At 39.4% G+C, this 25,042-nt stretch overlaps 1 protein-coding gene across 9 annotated transcripts in view; it reads right to left on the reverse strand.

Annotated features, from left to right (window-relative positions):
- Nucleotides 1–25,042, reverse strand: part of EPHA7 (EPH receptor A7) — a 184,640-nt gene that overhangs the window by 12,261 nt on the left and 147,337 nt on the right. For 2 of the 9 annotated variants that reach the window (XM_038760941.1, XM_038760948.1), the window contains exons 6-14: nucleotides 24,736–24,860; nucleotides 22,015–22,198; nucleotides 16,702–16,810; nucleotides 16,134–16,189; nucleotides 12,145–12,270; nucleotides 10,871–11,056; nucleotides 9,792–9,853; nucleotides 6,466–6,675; nucleotides 5,581–5,730 (exon numbers count right to left, since the gene is read on the reverse strand). In XM_038760941.1, the coding sequence (XP_038616869.1) occupies nucleotides 5,581–5,730; nucleotides 6,466–6,675; nucleotides 9,792–9,853; nucleotides 10,871–11,056; nucleotides 12,145–12,270; nucleotides 16,134–16,189; nucleotides 16,702–16,810; nucleotides 22,015–22,198; nucleotides 24,736–24,860 (1,208 nt within the window). Of the gene's footprint in view, nucleotides 1–5,580; nucleotides 5,734–6,465; nucleotides 6,676–9,791; nucleotides 9,854–10,870; nucleotides 11,057–12,144; nucleotides 12,271–13,157; nucleotides 13,460–16,133; nucleotides 16,190–16,701; nucleotides 16,811–22,014; nucleotides 22,199–24,735; nucleotides 24,861–25,042 lie in introns of those variants that run through there. The other 7 variants (XM_038760947.1, XM_038760946.1, XM_038760945.1 and 4 more) reach the window with 7 other exon arrangements.

Raw genomic sequence — 25,042 nt, forward strand, 5'->3', positions numbered from 1 at the left:
TTCAACTCATTAAGTGGGCAAGAGATTAAATTATTTTTGAATGCCCTACTAAAAGTTTTCAAAGTTCAGGCTCAAATGGTCCTCAACGGAAGTCTGTTGCCATGTTTGTCAGTAATATTTAACCACCTTTAGGTTACCACTTGAGGATAAAAATCCAAAGGGACAATAATTATGATTATAATAGTATATTATGGAATTTGTTAATCACTATCAGCCAAGCACTGTGAGAAGTGCTAAGATATATACAGTATAATCAGATCAGGGAGCGTTTCTGTCCCATGTGAGGGAAGGGAGAACCAGGTATTTAATCCCTAATCAGTAAGTGGAATTTAATGACCACTTCCTTGTGTAGAGAGCGTGTGAGATTACAACAGAGTTGGCAGACATGGTTCCTGCCCTCAAGGAGTTTGCAACTTAGTAGAGAAGAAACTGAAGCAGGGATAAGTTATTTACCCAACATCACACAGCGGGTAGATGGCAGAGCTGGGATCAGAACCCATATCTTTTGTCAATCAGGCCCATGCTCTTTCAGGATGCTCTGCACACAGTAAGCACTCAATAAATACGATTGAATGATGTGACTTTCTGGGCCTTTGAAAAACTGTTTTTCAGCTGTTGCCCATAATACTTTCTTAAGAGTTTATGAAAGATGCCAGTGATGGCCAAAGCATTTTTTCATGGAACCACCACTAAATAATTGTTTGATCTTTAATATTATGCATTACCATGTAAAGGGGAAGAGCTACTAATTTTACAATCTTCTAATTCTATCATACTCTCTCAGGTGCTTAGAATAATGATTGAGATATTTGTTCAGTGTAAACTATGTGCCAAGCATGGTACTGAATGCTGGTGGAGATAAAATGAAAGTGGGTTGGACACAGTGCCTGTCCCATATGAGGTTCACTGTCTAAGGAGGAGGAATAACAGGTATTTAATCCCTGTTTTACAGATGAGAAAACTGAGACCCGGAGATGTTAAGTGACTTAACCAAGTATATGCATATGGTAGGTGTTCAATAAATGCACCTGTTTGAACAATTGACTAGTGAGCAATAAGTAGGACAAGAAAATGATATGGGATGGCAGGGGAACACTGGTTTGTAAGCGAGACTCCTAACTTGTTGAATTCTTCAGTCTTGGTCATCTGATGTACATGAAAAATGAGTGTGTGTTCTTTTTAACCTTACCAGAAATTGTTACAAACCTAGAGGGAATAATCAGAAAAAACCATCAACAAAACAACGTAGACATATGAGGTGAAAACCAGTAAAACCATGTATTCTATTGTTCACGGGGTTTCAGATAGACTGATACAGAAATAGTATTAAGGTATGCTTTGGAAGGAAGTCTCTCTTGAAGAACTGCTTCTGAATCTTTAGGAAGACACAGGTAGGAAGATATTCTAGAAATAAATCCAATATGGGGAAAAAGTGGTAGGTCTGCTACTTGAGCAATCCTAAAATTTTCACCCCCTCCACAGAAATCTGCCAGGTAAGTTCTGATGATCAAAAGCAGGAGATTTCAAATCTGAGAAGTATACAAATGAACTAAAAAAGTAGAAATGCATGCATATTTTCTTCAGTAGTTTTTCTCAAAAGAAAAAAGGGAGTGGAAAAGCTTAGTGCGAGGGCTATTATACTTTCTGTAAAAAAAATCTAAGTCTCCAGGTTGATTTCAATTTGAGTAGCTCTGGGAGATGTAAAACAGCATTTATAAAGGTAAAACAAACACCTAATAAAAACAACTCTTTTATTTGGAGGGGATGGTTGGCAGGGAATCGTTAAGCCTTAAAGAAGTAGGGTAGGGCTGCCTAAATGGTGAAATAAAAATAACTACCCTGAGACACATTCAGAGAGGAAAACCGGCAACACTGGGGCTTAGTTCTCTCCAGACCATATGTGATCACTGCCCGATACTGAAATGGATCTTAGTAAAGCTGTCTGGAAGAGTAGGTTTGACATATCTCCTCGAGAGCCCAACTTAGAACCAAGTAGAAACTAGACACTGAGTTTCAGTGGAATGCTCAATTGTTTTTGACCAAAAACAAAGGAAGCATTTACCTTTAACACAGAACAAGCTAGCAATGGGCCAACCTTGCACACTGATTCAGGGAGGCACTCAAACAACTGCGACATAGTTCAAGTTCCTTGGAACTGGCCCGACCCCTGAGATGTCATAAATAATCAGGCCTACGTCTGCACTGTCCACGGGACAGAGTTGTTATCAAAGACAGTCTTGGTTTCACCCATTTTTCCTGAACTGCTTGGCAACTGCACAATTCTCCACTTTGCTTCAGTTGTCTATCCTTGGCCTTTGAGTATTAAAGTAAGTGAGCAAAGGAATTAGAAAACCATTAATGGGTAGCTTGATAGCTGGCTCTGTTCTCTGGAGAGTTCCCAAGGGAAGAGGATGAGACTACGGCAATGACATTATCTTTAAAAAAAAACACCGAAGAGGAGAAACTCTGAAGGAATCTGGGACAGAGGAAGGAAAACTGAATTCTAATCTCAGTTCTGTCACTGACCTACTGTCTGAGACCTTGGGAAAGTCACTTAACCTCTCTAGCCTCCGTTTTCTCATCAGTAAAATAGGAGATTGTTAATCAGTGGTATCTATTGAGCGCTTACTGTATGTAGAGCACTGCGCTATGCGCTTGGGAGAGTACAATACCACAGAGGAAGAGCTTAATCTAGAGAAGGTCCTTGATCAGACTGAATCTGATCTAATGTTCTTGTATCTATTCTAGTGCTTAGTCCAGTGTGTAGCTGCATGATAAGCATTTATGACATACTGTTTATAAGAATGTCAAAGGAACTTTCTATATTAATAAAAGCCGTATCTCAAGAGAGGCCTTCATTCTGTTACGGCACACACTGCTGGGAGAAAATGCCAACTTTCAAAATTAATTAAAATTTACTTCGATGTTTAAGTGTAAGATCCCAACTTTCAAATTAGAGATAAATGTCTAGCAAGCTAAAAATGGAAACAGAGTTGTGAACTAGCTCGTAGGCTGAAAATAGTATTTAGTCAAGAAGTGGCTATTTTTTTAAATGCAAAGAAAGATTACCGATGGGCTGCTGAACAATTCCATGATCGAACCCTTATTTTACATTAACTTAGAATGGCCCAGTGGAAAGAGAATGAGACTTAGAATCAGAAGACTCAGGTTCTAATTCTAGCTCTGCCACTGGCCTCCTGTGTGACCTTGGGTAACTCTCTCAACTGTTCTGGATCTCAGTTTCCACAACAAAATGGGGCTCAGATACCTCATCTCCCTTAGATTGCGAAATCTGGGTCTATCCTGCATGTAATACAGTGCTTTGAATATAGTACGTAATTAACAAATGCCATAATTATCAGAAGAACTGTCTACTGTCATGAAAGTTGCACCTATGTAGTTTTTCTCTGTTCAAAGGTATTTACTCATTTCAGTAGAGAAATGTCACAGTGGGTCAAATTGATGTTGCAAATTCATGGCACCTCTTTTCCTTCCTCCCGGCCACACCCTAATATGGTAAATTCGGACAAAACTAAAGGTCCATGACAAGAAGCTTAAGTGATACTATCTGTGGCATCTTTATACCGTGACTTATGGTTTCCTTCCCTTAATCAATTTTCAACTGGTTGTAGTCAATCCAGCGAGAAAGGGAATAAGTACGATTTCTCAGCAGAAGGATGCTTTAATTTTTTCAGCAAATATACTGCAATTTTCTACCAGATCCACAGATTAAGCATTTTGTCAGAATTCTTCATTATCAACAGAAAGGCAGATCAGTTGTTTTCTGTAATTATACGCAGGATGTTCAAACACCTTTAAAAGGAGCAGAATATAGATCTTCACAATTTAAAGCTTTTCATTATTTCCATTTTAAAGGTAAGTAAACTTGGCTTTTAGTCCTTTTATACCCTGTCAGACTCCTCAGGTTTGAATTTAGTGCAGAAGGAACGTGTCAAAAGAAATGAAAGTCTACTGAGTGTCTAGGGAATGTAAATATCTCTCTTCTTCGGCCTCTAAGGATTGTTTGCCCACATTTTGACAGTCCATGAAATCTCTGACACCAAGACCTGTCAAACAGGACAACTCTTCTAAACTGATTCACCACTGAAACTTCTATTTTTTTAAACATCATTCAATCCAAAAACACCAAAATAAACTGGCCTGATGGAAATTTAACTTTTCTCAGCCTGGGCTTTTTCTGTTTTATCTCATCAGGAAAACACTTGTCCGTATAATTTCTCACTGATGACAGTGCAAAGTATCAGATCAAAATAATAACAATATCAGCCTAGATTCCTTACAGTTATTTTAAATCCACCCGAATTTCTACTTTAGTTTCAATTCCTAGCACAGAGCAAAGGCATCTTTTCTCATTAATTAGAATTATTTAATACAGTTGTGAGAGTAGGACAGCCTCTTTTGGGGGGACATTCTACCTATTCTGTCCAGTACTAGGTAAAAATAAGCAAAACCTTGAAAAGAGATGCAGACATTGGGATGTTATACTCTTCCAAGTGCTCAGTACAGTGCTCTGCACATAGTAAGTGCTCAATAAATACCATTGATTGGTTGACGAAAGGGAAGGAGGGAATTGGGAGAGTGAGAGTGTGGAGATTTCTAGCCTGGGAGATTTCTAGCCGTACTCGAAGTGGAGTACGGATTAGAATGAGCCAATCCTGCTCTGTGAATTTGCTGCTCCTGATGACCATATAACACTGCAACCACTTGAGACCAGGCAATCCTGGGACTTCATAAAAAATATTATGGTCAGAGTTCAAATTTCATTTGGAATGAACTACAGGAAAATGGTTCACTACGCAACAGAATTCATGAAACTCTCAATCTGTTTCAGTCCAACATTCGGTGCTAAAACAAATATCTGTGATGGTGATAAATAAAACTCTAGGGTTCCCAAATTAAAAAATATCCATACACAAAATGAACAGTGTTCAAAAAAATGAAAGACTTCCATTTTAAATGTTCGACAGACGGATCACAAGGCTTATCAAATTCTCTAATGTAACTTTGTCAAGGTAGTTGTGACTTGGGAAATACTGGAATCCAATAACAGCCCTGTTTCAACAAAGTGTCAGAAACAGAAAAGGGATGGGCGCGTGGAGTCTGGGATGTCTATAATGGGATAAGTAGCTCACGAGCCTTGGGATACCTTTATTTCTCACTCTCCCTGCACAGGAGATTGAGTCCAATGTACTTCCCGGCAACTGCGGTCCTTCAGGTCTTGTTTCCAAACACACCAAATTAAAGTTACTAGGCTTCAGTTCCTGCAAGACTACCAACCAGATACTGGTACTTTCTAAGTACGCACAAAGTGCACAACAATGTACTAGCTCTACTTGGGAGCAAGAAGCCAATCTCAAACACTGTCTAAAGTCTTACTCAGAATAGCCTCTTTTTGTGGACTTCTATAAGTCAAGAAAAATAATTCACCATTCAATCATACATCTTAAATGAATTTACCCAGGCATTTCTGTCTAACCATGCAAAGTAGAAAAGAATATGTGCATTTCATCTGTGGACAGAAAGATCCCTCTATCATCTCAATGTTTTCACTTAACCTACATCTTGATTTGACATATCCCAATAAGGTCGTTCTCCGTATGACATCACTTCCCACATAACTATTCCGTAACTCCACACATCGCTAGCTGATGTAAATTTCCGATACTGGATGGCTTCGGGTGCTGTCCACCGGACTGGAATTTTTCCACCCTGCTTAAAAAGAAAATCAATTTTTTCATCAAGTAAACACTGAAACAATGCACTACACAAGCAACGTGTACACCCTTCCTCTAAAATAGCTAGTTAAAACCAAGTGCCTTTATTTAAAACCTATTCCGAATTGGACTTCTATTATTTTTGAAAATCCCAGTAACTGGTAAAAGAAAAAACAAGTGCAATTTTCAACTTTTTGTTTGCCTTAAAAGTGAGAGATTTTCTGAGAAGTTAAAACTAGAAAGACGAGAGAGCTGTATTTCTGTGTGGGTGTGCAAATGGGAGTTTCTGGGTAAGATTAATACGCTTTTCTTCCTGCTTTTTATCCTGTTTCTGCAGGCAGCAAGTTTCTATGAAAGAAGGGTAAATAAGTAGTCAGTTCTATCTCATAACACATGTTGTCAGTACACGTCTCGGACATTACATTGTTGGGGAATTAGGGAACAAATTACCACAACATTAATCTGTCCTAATGGACATGATTTCAGAAGAAACAATTATACACAGTCAATTGTGAGTACCATAATACAAGCCTCCCTTAACCTGTGGTTTTCCAAAAATGTAACCCCCACATTATTGGGGAACTGACTGTATTAAAATTCATTACATTGATTTATCTCTCTCGTTGCTCACTGTCCATGGTAGAGTCTTAGGCCCTTGGCCTAATAGAAAAAAAAACAAAAACAAACGTTCAGTAATAGAAAGGAAACTCATCATATAACTGTTTCTTACGGTCGTTGTATAGACAGCTTCTGGGTCATCTTCAATCACTCTGGACAGGCCAAAATCGGACACTTTGCAAACAAGGTTGCTGTTGACCAGGATATTACGAGCTGCTAGATCCCTGTGAACGTAGCCCATATCGGCCAAATATCTCATTCCAGCGGCGATTCCTCTCAGCATGCCCACGAGCTGAATGACGGTAAATTGTCCGTCGTGTTTCTGCAAGGACCACAAGATTGAGGATTCATGAATACATTTCTCTACCTTCAATTTATTAATTTATTTTAGTAGCTATCACTCCCGCACCAATTTGCCAGCTCCCTGAGAGCAGGGATCGTGGCTAGACCCCAACTTCTGCCCAACAAAATCCAAGTGAAAGGTAAAGGAAGAGAGCACTGGCATTTCAGGCAGTCAACTCAACAGATGAATTAAAATCTGCTGAGACTGTGAGCCCATTGTTGGGTAGGGACCATCTGTATATGTTGCCAACTTGTAGTTCCCATGCGCTTAGTACAGTGCTCTGCACATGGTAAGCGCTCAATAAATACGATTGAATGAATGAATGAACATAAACCTCTCTCATCCTGGCACCCTGCTAGAGGTAAGCTTGTGTGTGTGGGGCCTTAACTCTCATCTGCCAAGCAATGTGGTTTGGTGGACAAACCAAGGTCCTCGGAGTTAGAAGGACCTGGGTTCTAATCCTGGCCCCCTGCCTCATTTCTGCTGTATGAACCTGGCTAAGTCACTTACCTTCTCTGTGCCTCAGTTAGCTCATCTGTAAATTGGGGATTAAGACTGTGAGTCCCATGTGGGACAAGGACTGTGTTCAACCTGATCAATTTGTATCTACCTTGGAGCTTAGAACAGTGCTTGGCACATAGTAAGAGCGTAACAACTTCTCTTAAGTATTATTATTACTCACTCTACTGTACAATTCCAAGTGCCTGGTACAGTGCTCTGCTCACAGCAGGTGTGTAACACATACTATTAACTGTGAGGGAAGTATTAAACACAGGGAATTTCTGTATATACGTGGAAACTCTATTCTCAGTGGAGATCTGGTATTACACACTTTTGAAGAGCCAGAGGGAATTTTAATCCCCTAGATTGTAAACTCGCTGAGGGCAGGGATTTTGTCTACCAACTCCTTTGTATTGTACTCTTCCAAGTGCTTAGGACAGTGCTCTGCACACATTAAGCACTCAATTAATACCACTGATAGACTAGTGAACATGTAGTCTGCTTTCCAAATGCTTCTTCTCTAAGACAAAGCCCAGGTATACTGGCATTGCTAGGGTTAGGCACAGAAGCAAGCATTCAAAAATATATTTGGCTATGTTGTGGTTTTATTCTTGATAACATATCTGAAGGCAAGGTAACCTTTGTGCAAACATGAAATATGTGTTACATTTCATTAAGACCAAGGTTTCCAAACCAAAAGGTGAGGGAATTAATAGCTCTCAACAGCCAGATGCCATCATCCTCTTATGAGAAACTCTATTTGTTACAAACGAACCGCTGAAGGCCTATCACTCTGCTTGAGCTATTCCAGTCTTGGTGCCTGATGCCCCCCATGGTGATTTTTTAACCTATGTGGCTCAGAGGTTGCCCTCTCCCTCAAAGTGGCAGAGCAGACATTTAGAAAAGAGCTTCCAGTCCTGAATCCCTAGATGCTGAGGCTGAAAAATAACAAGGAGAAAGGCAGGTTTGGCTGATGCTATTCATTCTGAGGCAATCTCCCCTGCATTACTATTTGCTTAATATTCTTGTTAGCTGGTCTGATCGGGGATAAAGGCTTTAGAGTAGGGTTTCTCTCCTAGGTTCAAATCTATGAAGTGAGGCTTTTGAATCCCCCTACCACCTAGGTTTAAACATTCCAATGCTATATGTGATCATGGACTATAAAATCAGCTGTCTGCTGATTTGTCATCTTTAATGCTATCCAAGGATGTTTTTGCCATACGGTACCACTCTGTATGGCATTTACTCAGGGGGACAAAAAGTGTATGTTAAGAATTTACAATTCATTGTTCATACTAAACACTTCATTCACTATTTTGAAAAATCTCAGAACCCATTATTCACTAAGTGCAAAGCACTGTGCTAAATTCAGAAATCATTCTATATTCCTGACTTTACTCCCTAAATAAGAATATCATGAAAGATGCTGCCGAGCAATAGCAGCTTATGATACGTTTGTTGGTCAACATTATTGCTTTTCCATCACTGTCAGAAGTCCAATGACTTCATTTAGAGAGTCCTTTACAATGACTTCCACCATGCTGAAAACATAAAACGCTAGTCTGAAGCAGATGTTCATAATATAGAGCTTCAGCTACTTCTTGTCTTTAACTTAGATCGGGGGCAATAATCAAAACCACTATTACTTCTCCACATCGTAACACTTAAAATGCTTCAAAATTGCTCCTCCTCCAAAACAATATCTCCCGTTTTAATCTGATGGCACTGAACGATTTGTTGATCTGTCAGTGTTTCCGATGTTCCCGTTTTCCACTGTGACATTACTTTATTCATTCATTCATTCAATCGTATTTATTGAGTGCTTATTGAGCACTGTACTACGCGCTTGGGAAGTACAATTTGGCAACATATAGTGACAGTCCCTACCCAACAATGGGCTCACAGTCTAAAAGGGGGAGACAGGCAGCAAAACAGAATAAGTAGACTGGTGTACTGAGAAGCGGTGTGACCTAGTGAATAAACATGGGCTAGGGAGTAAGAGGAGCTGGACAAGCAGCATGGTGTAGTTGATACACCATAAGCCTATGAGTCAGAAGATCATGGGCTTAAATCCCGGCTCCACTGCTTGTTGGCTGTGTGACACCGGGCATATCACTTCACTGCCTCAGTTACCTCATCTGTAAAATGGGGATTGAGACTGGGAGACCCACGTGGGTCAGAGACTGTGTCCAGCCAGATTTGCTTCTATCTACCCCAGAGCTCAGTCCAGGGCCTGGCACACAGAAAGTGCTTAACAGATAGCACAATTATTACTATTATTATCATTACTAGTTCCGGCTTTGTCACTGACCGTGACCATGGGGAGGTCACTTCACTTCTGTCTTTCAGTTCCTCATAGCAAAATGTGGATTCAATATCTGTTCTCCCTCCTACTTAGACTCTGAGCCCCATGTGGGACCTGATTACCTTATATCTACCTCAGTACTCAGTAAAGTGCTTACCACATAGTAAGTGCATGACAAATACCACAATTACTATTATTGTTATTATTATTATCATCATTATTATTATTATGTCAAACCGGTAGCAGGCCATAGCAACTTGGAGAGTTGAGAAGTCTTCCCGGTACTCACTCGAAGAAATGCATCTAGGGCTCCATTTTCCATGTATTCTATTACGATCATGACTGGCTTCCCTGAACAAAAACCAAAAAATTGTTTGAGAAACCATAGCTTATGCAAACAGAGCCTTTTTCGGATGAAATACATATTGCATCTTTGAAGGGCTGAATGGCTGAGATTATGAGTGGTTCTAATGCCTCCAGCACTGTTACTGAGCTCTAATAAGTCTTTAAATGTCTGTGCAGAGCGCAGTCATGATTCACAAAATTAAACCGTACAAATCAAAATGTCAGTGTGTTCTCCTGACTCCTGCTGTGCGAACAGGACTCTGACAAAGTGACACTGGATAATATGAAAAGATATAAAGAAATCTTATCTTTCTGTGTAGACTTTGTAGCTAAATGAGAGTTTTTTAAAAAATGCATAGATCAAATGTCTTCATCTCAATCAGGCATGTCTCTTAATTTTTTCCCCTCACACTGTTGCCTAAATGAGGTACTATTTTAGTTAGTTACACATCAGGAGATTATCAGCTTAAGAAAGAATAAACCTATGCATCAGTGAGCTGACTTATTGAGTATGAATAGAGTGCAGACAGTTTACAATATCTCGATCACATCTCTCTCACTTTTGACCCCTTCCATGTTCATGCTCTGCCTCCAGCCTGGAATTCCTTTGCACTTCATAACCGAAACATCACCACTATCCCCATCTTCAAAACCATACAAAAATCACCTCTCTCTTAGGAAGCCTTTCTTGGCTAATTTTTCCTCTTTTTACCCTCTTTTACCTCGCTTCTGTATCAGTTACGCACTTACATCCTCACCCTCTAAGAACCCCCACTTTCATCCTCATAGCACTCATGTACTTACACTCTGTTGCTTCCTCCTACCTGTGCTTTATTTAAATGCCTTTCTCATCTATTTGATCACAAGTTCCTGGAGAGCAGGGATCATGTCAACCTATTTTAGCCTTGTTTTCTCCAAGCGCTCAGTACAGTGTTCTGCACACCACAAGCACTCAAAGCAACACTGATTCATTGATTTCTACCATGAAGTTCAAAAGCCACACAACAGTTCTAAAGGCCTCACCCCTGGTAACAACTCCTTCTAAGTGAACAACATTTGGGTGGTCAAACTGTCCCATGATGCTTGCTTCACATAGGAAGTCCCGCCTTTGTTTTTCTGTGTAGCCAACTTTCAGCGTTTTTATGGCTACTGCCACGTCTCTCTTGCCCGGGAGTTTCAGACGACCACTGCAAACTTCTCCAAATTCTCCTGGATAAAAGAGGCAGGCAGGTATATTTTCATTGGCATGAATTCCGCGTACTGTTCAGTGTTTCAAAGAAAATTTGGTACAGTGACCTATTTTATATGAAAAGGCACATTTTACTTAAAATAAGCTGTTTCTACTCAACAGTTCGGTAAAACTGAGAGGTTATACTGAAAACTTCATTCCAGCTGCCTGATCAACTGTTATATATAGATAAATATATGTAAAACTATATATATATACATATGATTAAAACAGTTCAGACACAATGAGGTTGTTTGTGAAATGAAAGATATGGATTACAGATAAAACCATTAGACAAAGAACACTTTAGTCACAGAGTCCACACAATTAACTATTTAATTACCTTCATGACACTCTCATCTCAAACACTGGATAAAGAAAACCTTTTTATCCTGAATCCAGTTATCCTATCCTTGTGGACTTAAAGTTGGCTGCATAACTTGTAATGTGTTTTCAACACATAATCACATATTCTCCATTACCACTGTTTTCTCTACACTACAATCTTTGTTTTTTTCCAGTTACAAAGCCGGCTTGTTGGTCATATGAACAGGTGTGCCAGATTTCTTGATTCTCATAGCATCTAATTCTTCTTGAAATTTAGTCACTTGAGAGAAGAAGAAAAAAAGCATTTCTGGCAAATTAAAGTATTGGCTCTCTTGCCACAAAAATCTGTGTGGCTTGAGCTTGAAGAATCTGACACTTCCCATGAATGCAAAGATGTGGAACAAAATTTCAAACGTGAACACTGCAAAGCATGAAAAGGAAAAGTGTATTCTACATGACTACCATCCAGTTGTTTTAAGTAAAATGATATGAACATATTGCCTCTATTTTCTTGGTGAAACAGTGAGTCCTGAGCTTTCTCAACCAACAGGTGTAAAAGAAAAATGAAAAATTAAAAATAAAAAAGGATTTCATAGGAAAGTGCAGCTTCATTGCATCTATCAGCTCCGGTAAATGCAAAAGTTCTAGGCTGGAGATATAATTATTCGCCTGTCATTATGATGTATGACTTTCGATCTTGGCTAAATGGAACAGCTGAAGAAAGAAGCCACAGCAGCCTTACCTGCGCCAATCACACGCTCAATTTTAATACAAGAGGCGTCTAGCTCCTTGGCGAATTGATGGACAGCTCTATTTGGGTCCTCATAGGTTTCAGGGTCAATGTAGGTTTTGGTGCCTGGAAATTTAACTGTAATGATGTAAGAAAGCATGACTGTGATGAAGCAAAGCACTTATTGTGCAGTCAGCCCAGGAATTTCATTATGCAGAGTGCTCCTTGGAACTTTGACCTGGATCCCACATCACCAGACACGAAGCAGTTTTACAAGACCGGAGCACGGAGTGTACGCCCGTTTCTAGTGGCACGATTTGGCCCCCATTCAGAGCCTATTCTGGGATATTTCCTTTCTGGATCAAAAACACGGACATCGACCATACCGGTTACCAGATTAGGTGATTGGTTGGGTCTCCTGGCTCTGAGCAGGCCCTGAGGAGCGTTTTGGGTCTTTTAGTTATCCTTCTGGTTTGTTTGAAAGAAGACCTGTATAGACGTTCACCCGACAATTAACTCAGCGGCACTGAGTGTTGGTTGAGGAGCAAAGAGGGCCATCCCAAAGATTCGGCTTAGGCCTCATCTTGCGGGCCCCCTCAGGCTATATAGCACAGATCGAAGTGGTAGAATGGGCAAGAATCTGGAGTATTTGGACTCAAGCCTGGGCCATGAGGGAGAAAGTCCGGGAAAGAACTCTGGAATGCAAGTCTGGGAACTTTATAGCCACAGATGCGACACTTTTGAAGGAATATGAGGATATGGACTATGGTCCCCTACTCGCCAACCCACAAACCCAAAGGACTTTAGGAACTAAAAAGAATTAAAATGGCACCCAGGAACATCTAGGTAATAAGTGTGCCCCATTAAACCCAACACAGTGCCAATCATGCATCTCAAAAATAACCCATCCACTTAACGACAGAGATATGAAATAACAGTGTTGTTCTGGCCAGCTAATAAAATGTATACATTGGACCCCGGCTTAAACAAAATCTCTATCATTTAACAAAGTTGTCAAACAGTCTTTTATTGAAATTTTCAAATGTCTCAAGTAAGAATTACACACTGTTATAATTATTACACCCAGGGAGCAACAGTTGTATTTATGTTTCTAAAGCAGATAACCATAGAGTTTTTTTCAAGAAGGTAAACATTAAGAATCAACAGAAATGAAGCAGAAAAAGTACAAGGGAAAGTGTGAAAGAGCCCCACCCAAAACCTAGGATTTTCCTTGTATATTTAGTTTATCCAAATTTGATTAGTGTATTTAAAAACGGCTGTCCTACTGCAGCTTATAGAACGGAGAGATGCTCATTTGTCACTAAACCTGAACAAAAAAACAAGAAGCAAAGAGAGGGAGGGAGGAAGGAAAGGGGGGGGGGGTGAGAGGGAGGAGAAGAAAGAAAGAAAGGAAAGAGAGAGAGAAGTAGAGAGAGAGAGAGAGACAGAGATAAAAGAGAGAGAGGAAGAGGGAGAGAAAGAGGAAAAAAAGAGAGGGAAGAAAACAATAGGTTAACCTCCTATATTGTTTTTTCAGGCAGGCAGATGGAGAATGAGCCATTCTCTCGTGGTTGTGATAAGGGGTCTGGATCGGAGGTAGCCATGTATACTTCAAATGGGTCTCATGATTCTTTATTCAAGCTGTCATGAAACATTTTGACAGACCAAAAGCTATTTTGGCGTACCAACGTGAAACAGGGGCTGGCTGGGATTCAAAGGCATCATGATAGAAATTGGGTAGGAGGAAACAAAATGTAAATTGATCTGCTTCACTAAACTCCTCCGTAGCATTTTTTTTTTTTTTACCCTCTAAACACAGCATTTGGGGCCACGGTGACCTGAGAGAATTTGGGATAAAGATGGGACATTCTATGAAATACCAGGTTCTAAAAGTTAGTGAAAATGGGAGCTTTTCAAGTTTCTGGGAGAATTCGTTCGTGTGTCTTAGCACCGAGGAAAAATGGCCTGGATTCTTCAGGAATAGAGGGATACCGGATTGTCACCACAGTGTTATAGTTCACCCCACTCTGAATATGTTTAACAAATCATATTAAAGGTCAAACTTTTCTATCAAAAAGATCTCAGAGCACATCCTGACTAAAAGCTCAATTTACCATACTCCATGACAGTATCAGTAATATAGTTTAGGTTAAACTGCTTTTATGACTTTTTTTCTGATTTTAGATTATGAGTACCTGGATTTTTTTTTACAACACGTTATAAACAGTTACGTTATCTATTTCCGAACTCTTTGGCCAGTAAGTACCAGTAATTTCTTTTAAAAAACAATTTGCAGTTCCCAAGAAAGCTAAATTCTGAAAAAAACCTCTGATGTTTTGGCTTGAATACGAAGATTAAAGCACATTCATTCTGCCTACCTGGGTCCCGCTGCAAACATCTTTCAAATCATTATGGAACTTAGAGAGAGGTCTTTGGCTACTGAATTCTCTGGTTTGTTTTCTGTGCCTCTTTGTATGAGTTACATAGTGACCCGGGGTAAAAGATTCATAGCTACTCTTTGTAAGGGTATTTACAAACCAAAAAGTAGGAGAGGAGAGGAACATTTCTGGGAGATTTACCTATCTGCAGTAGCGTCAGAATAGATGTAGTGAGTGAAACCTGATAGTGACTGGATAACAGAATGAACTGCTGTTGTTGCTGCTATGAAAGTGACAAAAGAGGAATGGATACTAGCCTTCTGTCAGAAAATGGTATGTCAAAACTGAAATGGATGGCACAATAGCTTGCAGGCCTATATTATGCCTGTATAAATTGATATTAATGGATAGTCTTCCTAATTTATAACTTCATTTGCCCAGGATTCCCATGTTTCTGATAAAGTCTTCTACCATCTACCTAGCAACATGAGTGGCAGATATGGCCTGAGACCTAAATGGAATGGACACAAGCCTCCTACAGGCCCTAAAAGTGCTTCTTTACAGCACACAGAGGAAGCTAACAATAGGAGGGTGTGCCAGATTTGGAGAGAGTTGATGTGTTTCCATGCCCCCCTCCGTTTTGAAGGGATGAAAGGTTAGGTAGGTATATGATACGGCAGGTTATCACACATCCTGGAACTCTCCCACCGGAAGAATTTACCCACTTTGCCTAACAGTAGGTGCTTTAAATGCAAGTTCTTAAAATTGGTTGTATTCCACATAGTATATAAACTACTTTGGGAGGCATCAGGAGACATGGATTCCAGGCCTGTTTTGCCAACTGCCTTCAGTGGAACCTTGGACAAGTGACTTAACTGCTCTGGGCCTCAATTTCCTCATCTGTCAAATGGAGATTAAATACCTGTTCTCCCTCCTTTTAAAACTGTGAGCCTTGTGCGAGGCTTTGTCCAATCTATTCTGTCAGTACTTGACATAATAGTAAGCACTTAATAAATACATTATAGTCATTATTTAAAGACCACATATGTATAAGTAAAAGAACAAAAATGGAGGATAGGTCTCAACTTGGAAGTTCCTTAGTGGCAGGGATTGGGTGCACCTTTCTGTTGCACTCTCCCGAGTGCTTATTATAGTGTGCAGCCCACAGTAGGCACTCAATAAATCCTATTGTCCGACAACTACTTTGGCGATGTAGCATTCCTAGCAAGTAGCTTGCCTGATGTAGTGGCTGGGCTACTGGTCTGTTTAACCTTCAAATGTAGCAGCCCCCAAGGGAACCTTCTGGAGTATATGGCTGATTATTTAGCAAGCAGGCAAGGAAAATGATATGCAAAACCTGAAATTTGCATCCTACATGTGTATAGACCATCTCTGATATGAAAAAAATGGTATATTTAGTATTTAGGTTTCAAATATGGAAGATTCTTTTTCCATTTCCAACTCTAGCATCCACTCAAGTGGTGTTCAAGTTTCTCATTTTCAGCGTTTTTTCTAAAATGACTTTAAGTGGCTTTAGAAACACAGTTTTGTGACTATCCCCTCCTCCTCAAACCCTTATAATAACTGGTTTACGATATCTAGGGAAAGAAGCTAAACACTTACAATGAAAGTAAAGTTCTTCGTCTCCTTCTTGGTCTGCTTTGCTATAGCCACAATGCCTGCAAGAGAGAAAGTCGTAATCCAAGTTACTGTTTAACATTCTATATTTGAATTTCCAGTAGCAAAAGTCTTATCTATGCAACAGCTGGTTCCTTAGAGCTTTGAATAGAATACAGAACATTTCCAGCCAGCAATCTTTATCTTATCTAATAATGGGGAATAAGAATCCCGGAGAATAAACCGAAAACATATTTCTCTCTCAAATCTCTCTGTGATGACCTGAAAAGAAGGAAATAATCAGGCAGCTTTGAATGGTTTCTTTCATAACATACCCACCAAACAACTCCTGCCATCTACCACTTGTAAAGCAGGAAAAAAAAACAACCAATCTCCGGTATCTCAGAAACATACACTAGTTTATCATCCTGTATTGCATAATCCAGCTAGGCATATCAAGACTGGAAAGTTTTGATTTTCATGTAACAGTTGGGTTTGTTTTTTCTTACTACTGTTTGAACAGTGATGGGTTCCTAATATATGAGCAGAACATGTGCGCAATTGTGTACTGTACCTTCTGCCAATGATGAAGCCAAAAACCATGAAGACCAGTATGATTGTTCCGGCCACAGCAACCACAGCTATGATAATGACAGGGTTCTGTTCACTGGAGACTGCAGTGGCTGCAGACAGAGAAGACCCACAGAATAACTCAGCAAGCGATGAAGGGACTAGAAAGGTTAAATCAACTCTAAAGGAGAACAAGGTGATAATCTGTTTACTTCCTCAATTGGGAACTTCTTACATGTATTTACTCTGGAATAAGGCTAGTCTAAAGAAAAGCACCTTTTATTCATTGTTGAGAAAGGTTCGTTTCTGATAACACAACCACATTAGATAGAGTAAGAGGTGGACTGGTGAACTCAGTTTCTGGATACTTAGTTAAGTGTAATCTATGGAGAAACGGAACTCTAACTCTATGTCATTGTGTGACCTGGGCCAAAATAGTACTCCCACTTCTTTAGCACTACCTCACAGGGACAGTTTGAAGACAAATCTAACAATGCTTTTCCCAATCATAGTTAACACTTTATTTTCATTTGGTCAGTTCCACTGACAATCTGGTTAGGAAAGAAACCAGCCACATTTCTTAAGCCAAGATGTCTTTAAAATTCCGAGAGCTGTCATTGCACAGATTAGCTATGTCTGAAACCACCAGCCTTCTGGGCCCGGAGGGGTAATTGAAGCAGCAGGTAAAGTGGAAACTACTTTGTACTGTGTGTAGAGGCAAGGGACAAAATCCCTAGAGAAAGCAGCATATTACACACACATCCACCCAAGCTTTGCCAAGGGAGCAACTAAAAACCCTCCCTTCCTGTCCATTGTCTACTGTCAGTCGTTCTTGGTTTGGGAATACACTCTGGAACTGATGAAAGAGCGAGAATAACTCCAGTTTCTGAGCCGAAGGTGTTACTCACTATTCTTGCTTAGCACCTGCTGTTTCAGTCCCTGGAGAACACCTAAATGATGGCCCTTGTTTATGTGATCTAAGCAGAAACAACCAATCAGAGAGTGCTTCCAGGGGTATTTTCCACCTCTCTGCATATACTATGGGTGGCGAGAGAGTGGGGAGGTTGTGTGGATGGAAAGATTTATGCACATGCGGGTTGGAGCTATTTTTCCACACATCGCGTGGCTTCCCGAGGGTCTAATTCACAGCTCAACTTGGGCTCCCAAATCCCATTAGCCTCAGAAACAGTCTCTAGTGAGACTCTGACCTGAGGTAAATGGTAAACTGGAATTTACATCTCTTTGAGCTTTCCTGTGTATCTATAATGGGACTGACGTGCTTGGAAAACCTTCCCTTGCGTTTCTAATTTTTTGAATGGAACAAGCATGTACTTGCTCCCTCTTAGGCTGGGAGCTTCTTGTGAGCACAGACTGGGTCAATCTGATCATAAGATTTATACCTGTGCCAATGACAGAGCCTGGCACGTAGGAAGCACTTAAAATATTATTATTGTGATTAATAATAATTATTGTGAAGATAATAATAATAAAATCTTCCCTTATATGCAGCCTCTATAGAAAAATCATAGTCATAAATTTGTGTTTTCTTGAATTTGAGGAAGTTTGTGGTTTAAGGGATCCCGAATCATGTATAAACATATTAACCACTGTAATGAAATACCATATACTTATAAAATAGCTTTCCTTTCAAAGCACTTCAACAATGTTTCCTCATTTATTCTGAGACCTGGAGTTAAGTATTGCCACTTGAGGCATCTCTCATCTTTGTCCAGACTAGAAGATCAGAAATAGACACCTAAATGCCAAATTTGTTTTCTGGATAGAAGAGCCAAAAGATGTTTAATGCCTTTTACACAAAAAAGGCAGCTTTTAGAGCATGGTTCTGTCTCTGGGCTGGGTCAGAGGTCACATGACCGACAAGCTAGGACAAACTCCCTGCAAAAACCATGATTTCCATCAGAGTTCTCCTAGTCAATGCTCACAGACCTGAGACCTGCTTAGTTGGTGAAACCTTAATGCACTGCGGGTATGTAAAATAGAAAGCAAATTCCTGCTCTAGGGCGTTCGGTTCAATCCGGAGATAATCATACAGCCAAGCATTAGAAGTGTGCTTTTGTTTCCTCTCTACCCAGCAAAATTCTCATTTACTGGCACTCCTTGTAATGGCCAGGTTTCAACCAACATTCAAAACACCACAATCTTATATGGTATAATTTCAAAATTGAGGCTGTGTTTTAATGGTTTTGGTGGAAAGACCATTGGATTAACTAGTTGGCAGACGTAGGGTCTAATCCCAGTTCCGTTACTGGTCTGCGTAGTGATCTATGGCAAGTCACTTAACCTCTCTGGGTCTCAGTTTCCTCATCTTTGAAAAGGGGATAAAATATCTGATTTCTCTACCTTTTACACTGAGAGCCTCATATGAGGCAGGTACAGAGTCTGACCTGACTATCTTGTATTTACCTTAGTGCTTAGCAAAGTGCTTGACACATTGTTATTACCAGTAGTATTATTACATTTGTAAAGTGCTTACTGTGGGTCAAGAACTCTTCTACACAATGGGGTAGAAACAAGTTAGTTAGATCAGACACAGTCCCTGTCCTACGCTGGGCTCACAGTCTAAGTAGGAGGGAGAACAGGAATGGCTGAACTCCATTTTAAAGGTGGGGAAACTGAGGCAAAGGGAAGTGAAGTGACTTGCCCACTTCCCACGGCAGGTAACTGGCAGAGCTGAGATTTGACCCGGGTCCTCTCACTCCGAGGCCTAACCACTCGGCCATGCAGCTCCTCATTCACCGAGCAATCATTATTAACTGTTCACACCTCAATCAATGTTTTAATAAGATTCAAATTAACTCCCTGTGGAAAAACAAAAGAGGTGAGAATGGGATCTGTTGGTGGGGCTGCAGTGTTTTAAGATGCTGCTGTGGCATTAAATTAGACAAACAGGGGGTCCCCTTCAGGTGCTTTGACGGAAAGATGACTTGACTAAACAACAAAAGTTAGGGGTGGGGGCATATGCCTTTCAATTTACTCTACCCTCTTAAAGACTACCATCCTAACATCAGATCCTGGGCTGCTTATCGGCATATACTCTACTGAACTGATTTCCCCCCTCCTTTGGTCGGAAATGGAAACGGAATAAAACAATCATATAAAATTCAGATTAGCGGGGAGGTCTTGCCTCATTCATCTAAACAGAGAAAGGTTAGGGATGATTACCCATTGCAGATTGTACTTTGGGCAGGCTGGATTAGCTCTTTGGGGATCATACAATCATATTGTTTGTATTTCTAATAGACTAAAATATGAATCTCAGTTCGTCTCCTGCCTAATGAAATAAAGCTAAGAAGACCATTGCTGATTGGTCATCCTGAACAAAGAATGCTGTAGACAAAATGAATAGAAGCATTTGGTCAGCGGTTTAAGAGTGGAGACGTTAATGACACACACTTCTGCCTGAGCAAAAGGTAGGAGAAAATAACTGAACCAAAAAATAAAAGTCTGCACTACAGACCAGGTTGATTTTTAAATGTAGAAAATCACTGGATTTTCCCCAGAGATCAGAGTTCTTGCTATTTCAGAAAATTTCAAGAATTGTGAGACTACCGTTGTATCTATTCTGAGATATGGAATTTGAAATCAGATCCAAGATAATAAAAATGTGATGTTGGCGCTCTTGTAAGCTGACATATTTAGCATGAGATAAAAAAAAAAAAGCAAGTGATCCCCAAAGATTCAAGTACATCTTTAATCTGCAGCAAAATAGTGCTCTCTGCATAAGGGAAATTAATGTGATGAGATGTTCTACTGCCCAAGTGGAGTTTAAAATATTTAGAAGAACTGCAATGTTGTGCTCTGTTATTCAGGACTGCGTTCTCACCTCTGTGAGTTACAAAACACTTACAAAGTCATTTTTCAACTGGAGCTGACACCTGTATTTTAGCTATAGAGACCAGACTACAGTTCAAATTAGAAATAATTTGTGTGATCAAATACAAAAATTAAAAGACACACAAAAATCAACAGCTCTCTGAACACACTCATTCTGGGGAAAATAATTTGGAGCTAAGTGAATATGTGACCTAGAAGAGGCTAAAATAATTACTAAAACTAGTTCAATGACCACAATATAGCTATCTTATCCAAAGATGTTATTTTATTTTATGAAATTACCCTCTTAAGAGTTTCACAGAGGGATCGAGATTATAAAACTGAATAGAAAATGGAATGGTGATTTATTGATATTTTTAAAGAACCTAGTAACCCAACAATTATAAAGCCACCAGGTCACGCCACTGGAAGACACAGAGCAAAAGAAATGTGTACTGAAAAAATGAGAGAGACAAAATAAAAAGAGTGGGGCAGAAAGGAGGCACAGAGATAGCCACAGAGAGACACTGTGACTGTCTTAACTAAAAAATTATCTGAATAATTTAGACACATTTTTTACACCTCAATGGAAATGTCCTGTTGTTTGAGCACAATCTGATATACCCCAAAAAGTTGTTCGTAGAAACTCTTTTTATAAATGAGACTTCTAAAAATTTAAATGACATGTCCCCAGGAAGTTGATACGTGTTTGTAGGAGCTTGACCTGCATGTACTTATGAAGTTTACATAAGCTGGGTAGATAAATTCATAAAATCTTTAGTCCTCTACAACATTTGGAAACCTCGAGGATTCTCCTCATCACATACATGCACATACAAATGATCATCTACCCAGTCTCATGAACCTCAGAGTTCAGCCATGAACAAAGGGGAAGATTGGCTTATTAAACCTGCCATGTCCTGATTTCTTTCATATGCTTTTGGGCCATAGGTTAATCTGTGAAAGATGCATATTATGACTTGTAAATTTGAAGTTCTTATATAGTGCTGTAAGCCCATCAGAGGAAAGGTGCTTTATGGATTCTGCATACACGATAATATATTCATTGGAAAATTCCACTAAAAAAATTAATCAATTATTCTGTTCACTTGATTTCCTTTTGATACTCATAGATAATCTTGAGGCTAGATAATCCTTTTACTTCCTGGATAAGGCAAATTTGGAGATCAGTTTGACTATCTGTACTTCAACTTACTTTCAATTTACTCCACAACTTTCTAGTACTTCCCCATAAGACCGCTTGATAAAGTTAAAATAACTTCCCTTCCACCAAAACTATTATCATAGATGCATAAAATACCAAGAGGCACAGCCTTTTCAATTCTTCTGATACCTGTACAGAGCAGAGATACTAAAATATCTGTAAATACTAGTTGATCCAGATCCTCACCTCACATAATTCTTTGGAAATCATACCACAGAGTTACAGAGGGTGAGAATCCGAACCATAGGTGGTAATTACCTTCAAACATTTTACCTGTAGCTTCCTCTAGTGTAGCAACATCTAGTCTGGGACTGTAATTTCCATAACCGGCAGCAGTGAAAGCCCGGATCTGGAACACATACACCGTTCCTGGTTTCAGATTATTAATGGAGACGGAAGTGGATTTGGTTTTAACTGTTGAGTAGGTCCGTTCCCTTTGATCCTAGAAACAATATTTACAGGGCAGATTTCATTATTGTGGCAACTGAACAATTTGTCAGCAATTGCAGCCATTTATTTCAATTTTCCATGCTGCTCTCATAAAGACTCCATGGGACCCTGTGGAGCATTATATTGAGGTGTTCTTAAGATGATATAAAATGTAAATGGGAAGCACATGCCTTTGGTCATAAAATTACAAAGAGTAAATGACTGCCTTTACAACAATTACGAGGCCATCTCTTTGATGATTTTTTTTCCTCCGGGTTGGATAAAGGAGCGATTTAGCCATAAATAGACTCACATTTTCTATTAGCTAAACAGTGAGAAGTAACTCAAATCCTCCTCATTGTTTGCTCTGTGGCATAGTTCTTAGAGGATATGTTTATTGCTTTAAAATAGCAGCATAAAAAGTTATTCACTGATTAGAAAGTGGGTAGCTTTCTGTTTTAAACCTTATTTACTTTTTTGTCAATCAATTTTTAAACCCAATTTTCATGGATGAGTTGGATAAGGCTCTGAAAATATCTTATCTTGAAAAACGGGAAATGAGTTTTAGCAACTCTTAAAAAGTACAGTTTGAAGCGTAAAACAGATTATAATTACATTCAGAGAGCTCTAGTCCTGCTTCATTTACAGAGAGGAAATACTACAAAAGAGCCTTCAGGCTGAAGTAGAAAATGGCTTATGTAGAGTAAGGTTTATTTTTAACTCTGTGATAATTCTCCCGTGGCTTGGCCACTCCACTTTGAGGGGATGTGTCAACAATTGTGTAAATATTTCTCCTATCTTCACTGGCAGGAAAGAACAAAGAAAGGGTGCTGCCAGATGGGTCTATGTAACAAATACACTTGCGGCTACCTGTGAAACCAAAAGAGCATATTCAGAGACCCAGATGTGTTGGCCTGGAGTCCAAGTGTATGACATCTGTGGTACCTGATGACAGAACTGGATGGCACACTAATTACTTTTTGCAAACTGCAATTGATTTTTGTCCTTTAAGAAATATGAAATGTGCATAAAATCCACCTTGATTTGTACTATTTCAGATCAGAGATCCTGCTTCATTGCGAAACATAATATGATGAATATAATTTCTAGAGCTGGTTCTAAAATACCCTTCACCGATCAAATTCACTCAGTCGTATTTATTCAGCGCTTACTGTGTGCAGAGCACTGGACTAAGTGCTTGGGAAGCACAAATCAGCAACATATAGAGACGGTCCCTACCCAACAACGGGCTCACAGTCTAGAAGGGGGGAATGTAACTGTAATATATAATATATGTATAAATTGTAATGAATAATGAATAATAGCATCTTTCATATAATTGATCTGAAAGGGGCAGGGGAAGAGACGGAGGCAATCTTCAAAATGTAGCCCAGTGGAAACAACACAGGTCTGGGAATGAGGAGACCTGAATTCTGGTCTTAGATTTCCTGGTGGCCTGCCAGGAGACCTTGAGCATCTCTTTATGCTTTAATTTCCTCATCTGTAAAATGGGAATCATGCTACTGTTTAAATTTTGAATATAAAATCAAGTGACTGACTTGTGAGTGCTTTTGGAAAATAAAAATACAGAAATTCAAATTTTTGACTCTTGACAAAGGATGAAAAAGTGCCATGAAAATATGTCAAACCAGTTAAACTACAGGACTCAATCCAGAATGAAAACCCACCACATATTTCTAAAATAGCATTGAAAAGAAAATTAACAATTTATCTCTAAAATGATGAAGTTATAATTTACAATTTCATATGATCCTTAAATTTAGTAAATCACGTACTTAAAAACCCAACAGTTAATTCTGTTATCAAGAGGATTCATGTGCCTACATAACTTCTATTCATCTTTTCCTATAAATCTATCTGTAGGCAATAAATGAATGAATGTATTCAGTTTATATATGTTTGAGCGCGTGTGCGCACACACACACACACACACACACACACAGAGCAATTTCTCATTTCTCACTACAGGTCAGCTATGAATGTCTTCTAGCAATCCTAAACACCATTTTTATGGGCAGAAGAATAAAGCTAATGTATCTAAAAGAAGTTACATTTTCCAGTATAGCACCTTCACAAATACAAGAAATAGTTTAGGATCGTTCACTAAATGAGCAAGTTCCTTTATTTTCTATTAGCTCAGTAAAATGGCCTGAGTCCAACAGCTAAGAACCATATTAGTAAATAAAATATAAGTCATTTTTAAAAAAGATAAACAGTGTGATGGGCTTTTTGCCTTTTTGCTATGAAATCCTCCTTGCATTTTGGGATCTCATTCTTAACAAAACATACTAGCTAGGCATGCTGTAAGGTCCGTTATTTTCATTTGGACAAGGTACAAATGGAACAAGCTGATGAAATTATTATAAGTGAAACAAAGTACCCACGTGATGGCTATTAAAAGTGGGTAGAATTAATGCTGCATTTGGAAGAGGGTCCAAAGACATGATCTGGAAACATGGCTCTCTTCGGCAAGTATGATCTGCTACACAAGGTGCCCAGAAGAAGAATTCCATCACTGTTTTCACTTACTTTCTCATAGTACTTGATTTCGTATTCCGTGATGACTCCATTGGGATGCTCTGGTTCCTGCCAGGAAAGCTCGACGCTCCTTTGCAGTACTCTTTCCTTCATGACGCCGCTAACTTGTGAAGGAGCTGTTTGGACAAGATGTGTCAATAAACAATAAGGAAATTCACTGGATGCCTCCAATCAAATGTCACAACTGATCAGTCCCTTGCCGTGCCAATTTCATTAACGTAAAAGAAAGCACCTTTTCATAGCTCACAATTCAGGGGCTGATGAATATTCAAACAGGACCTTATTACTGCTCATAAAC

Source organism: Tachyglossus aculeatus, chromosome 19 (genome assembly GCF_015852505.1).
Source record: "Tachyglossus aculeatus isolate mTacAcu1 chromosome 19, mTacAcu1.pri, whole genome shotgun sequence".
Classification (NCBI taxonomy): Eukaryota; Metazoa; Chordata; class Mammalia; order Monotremata; family Tachyglossidae; genus Tachyglossus; species Tachyglossus aculeatus.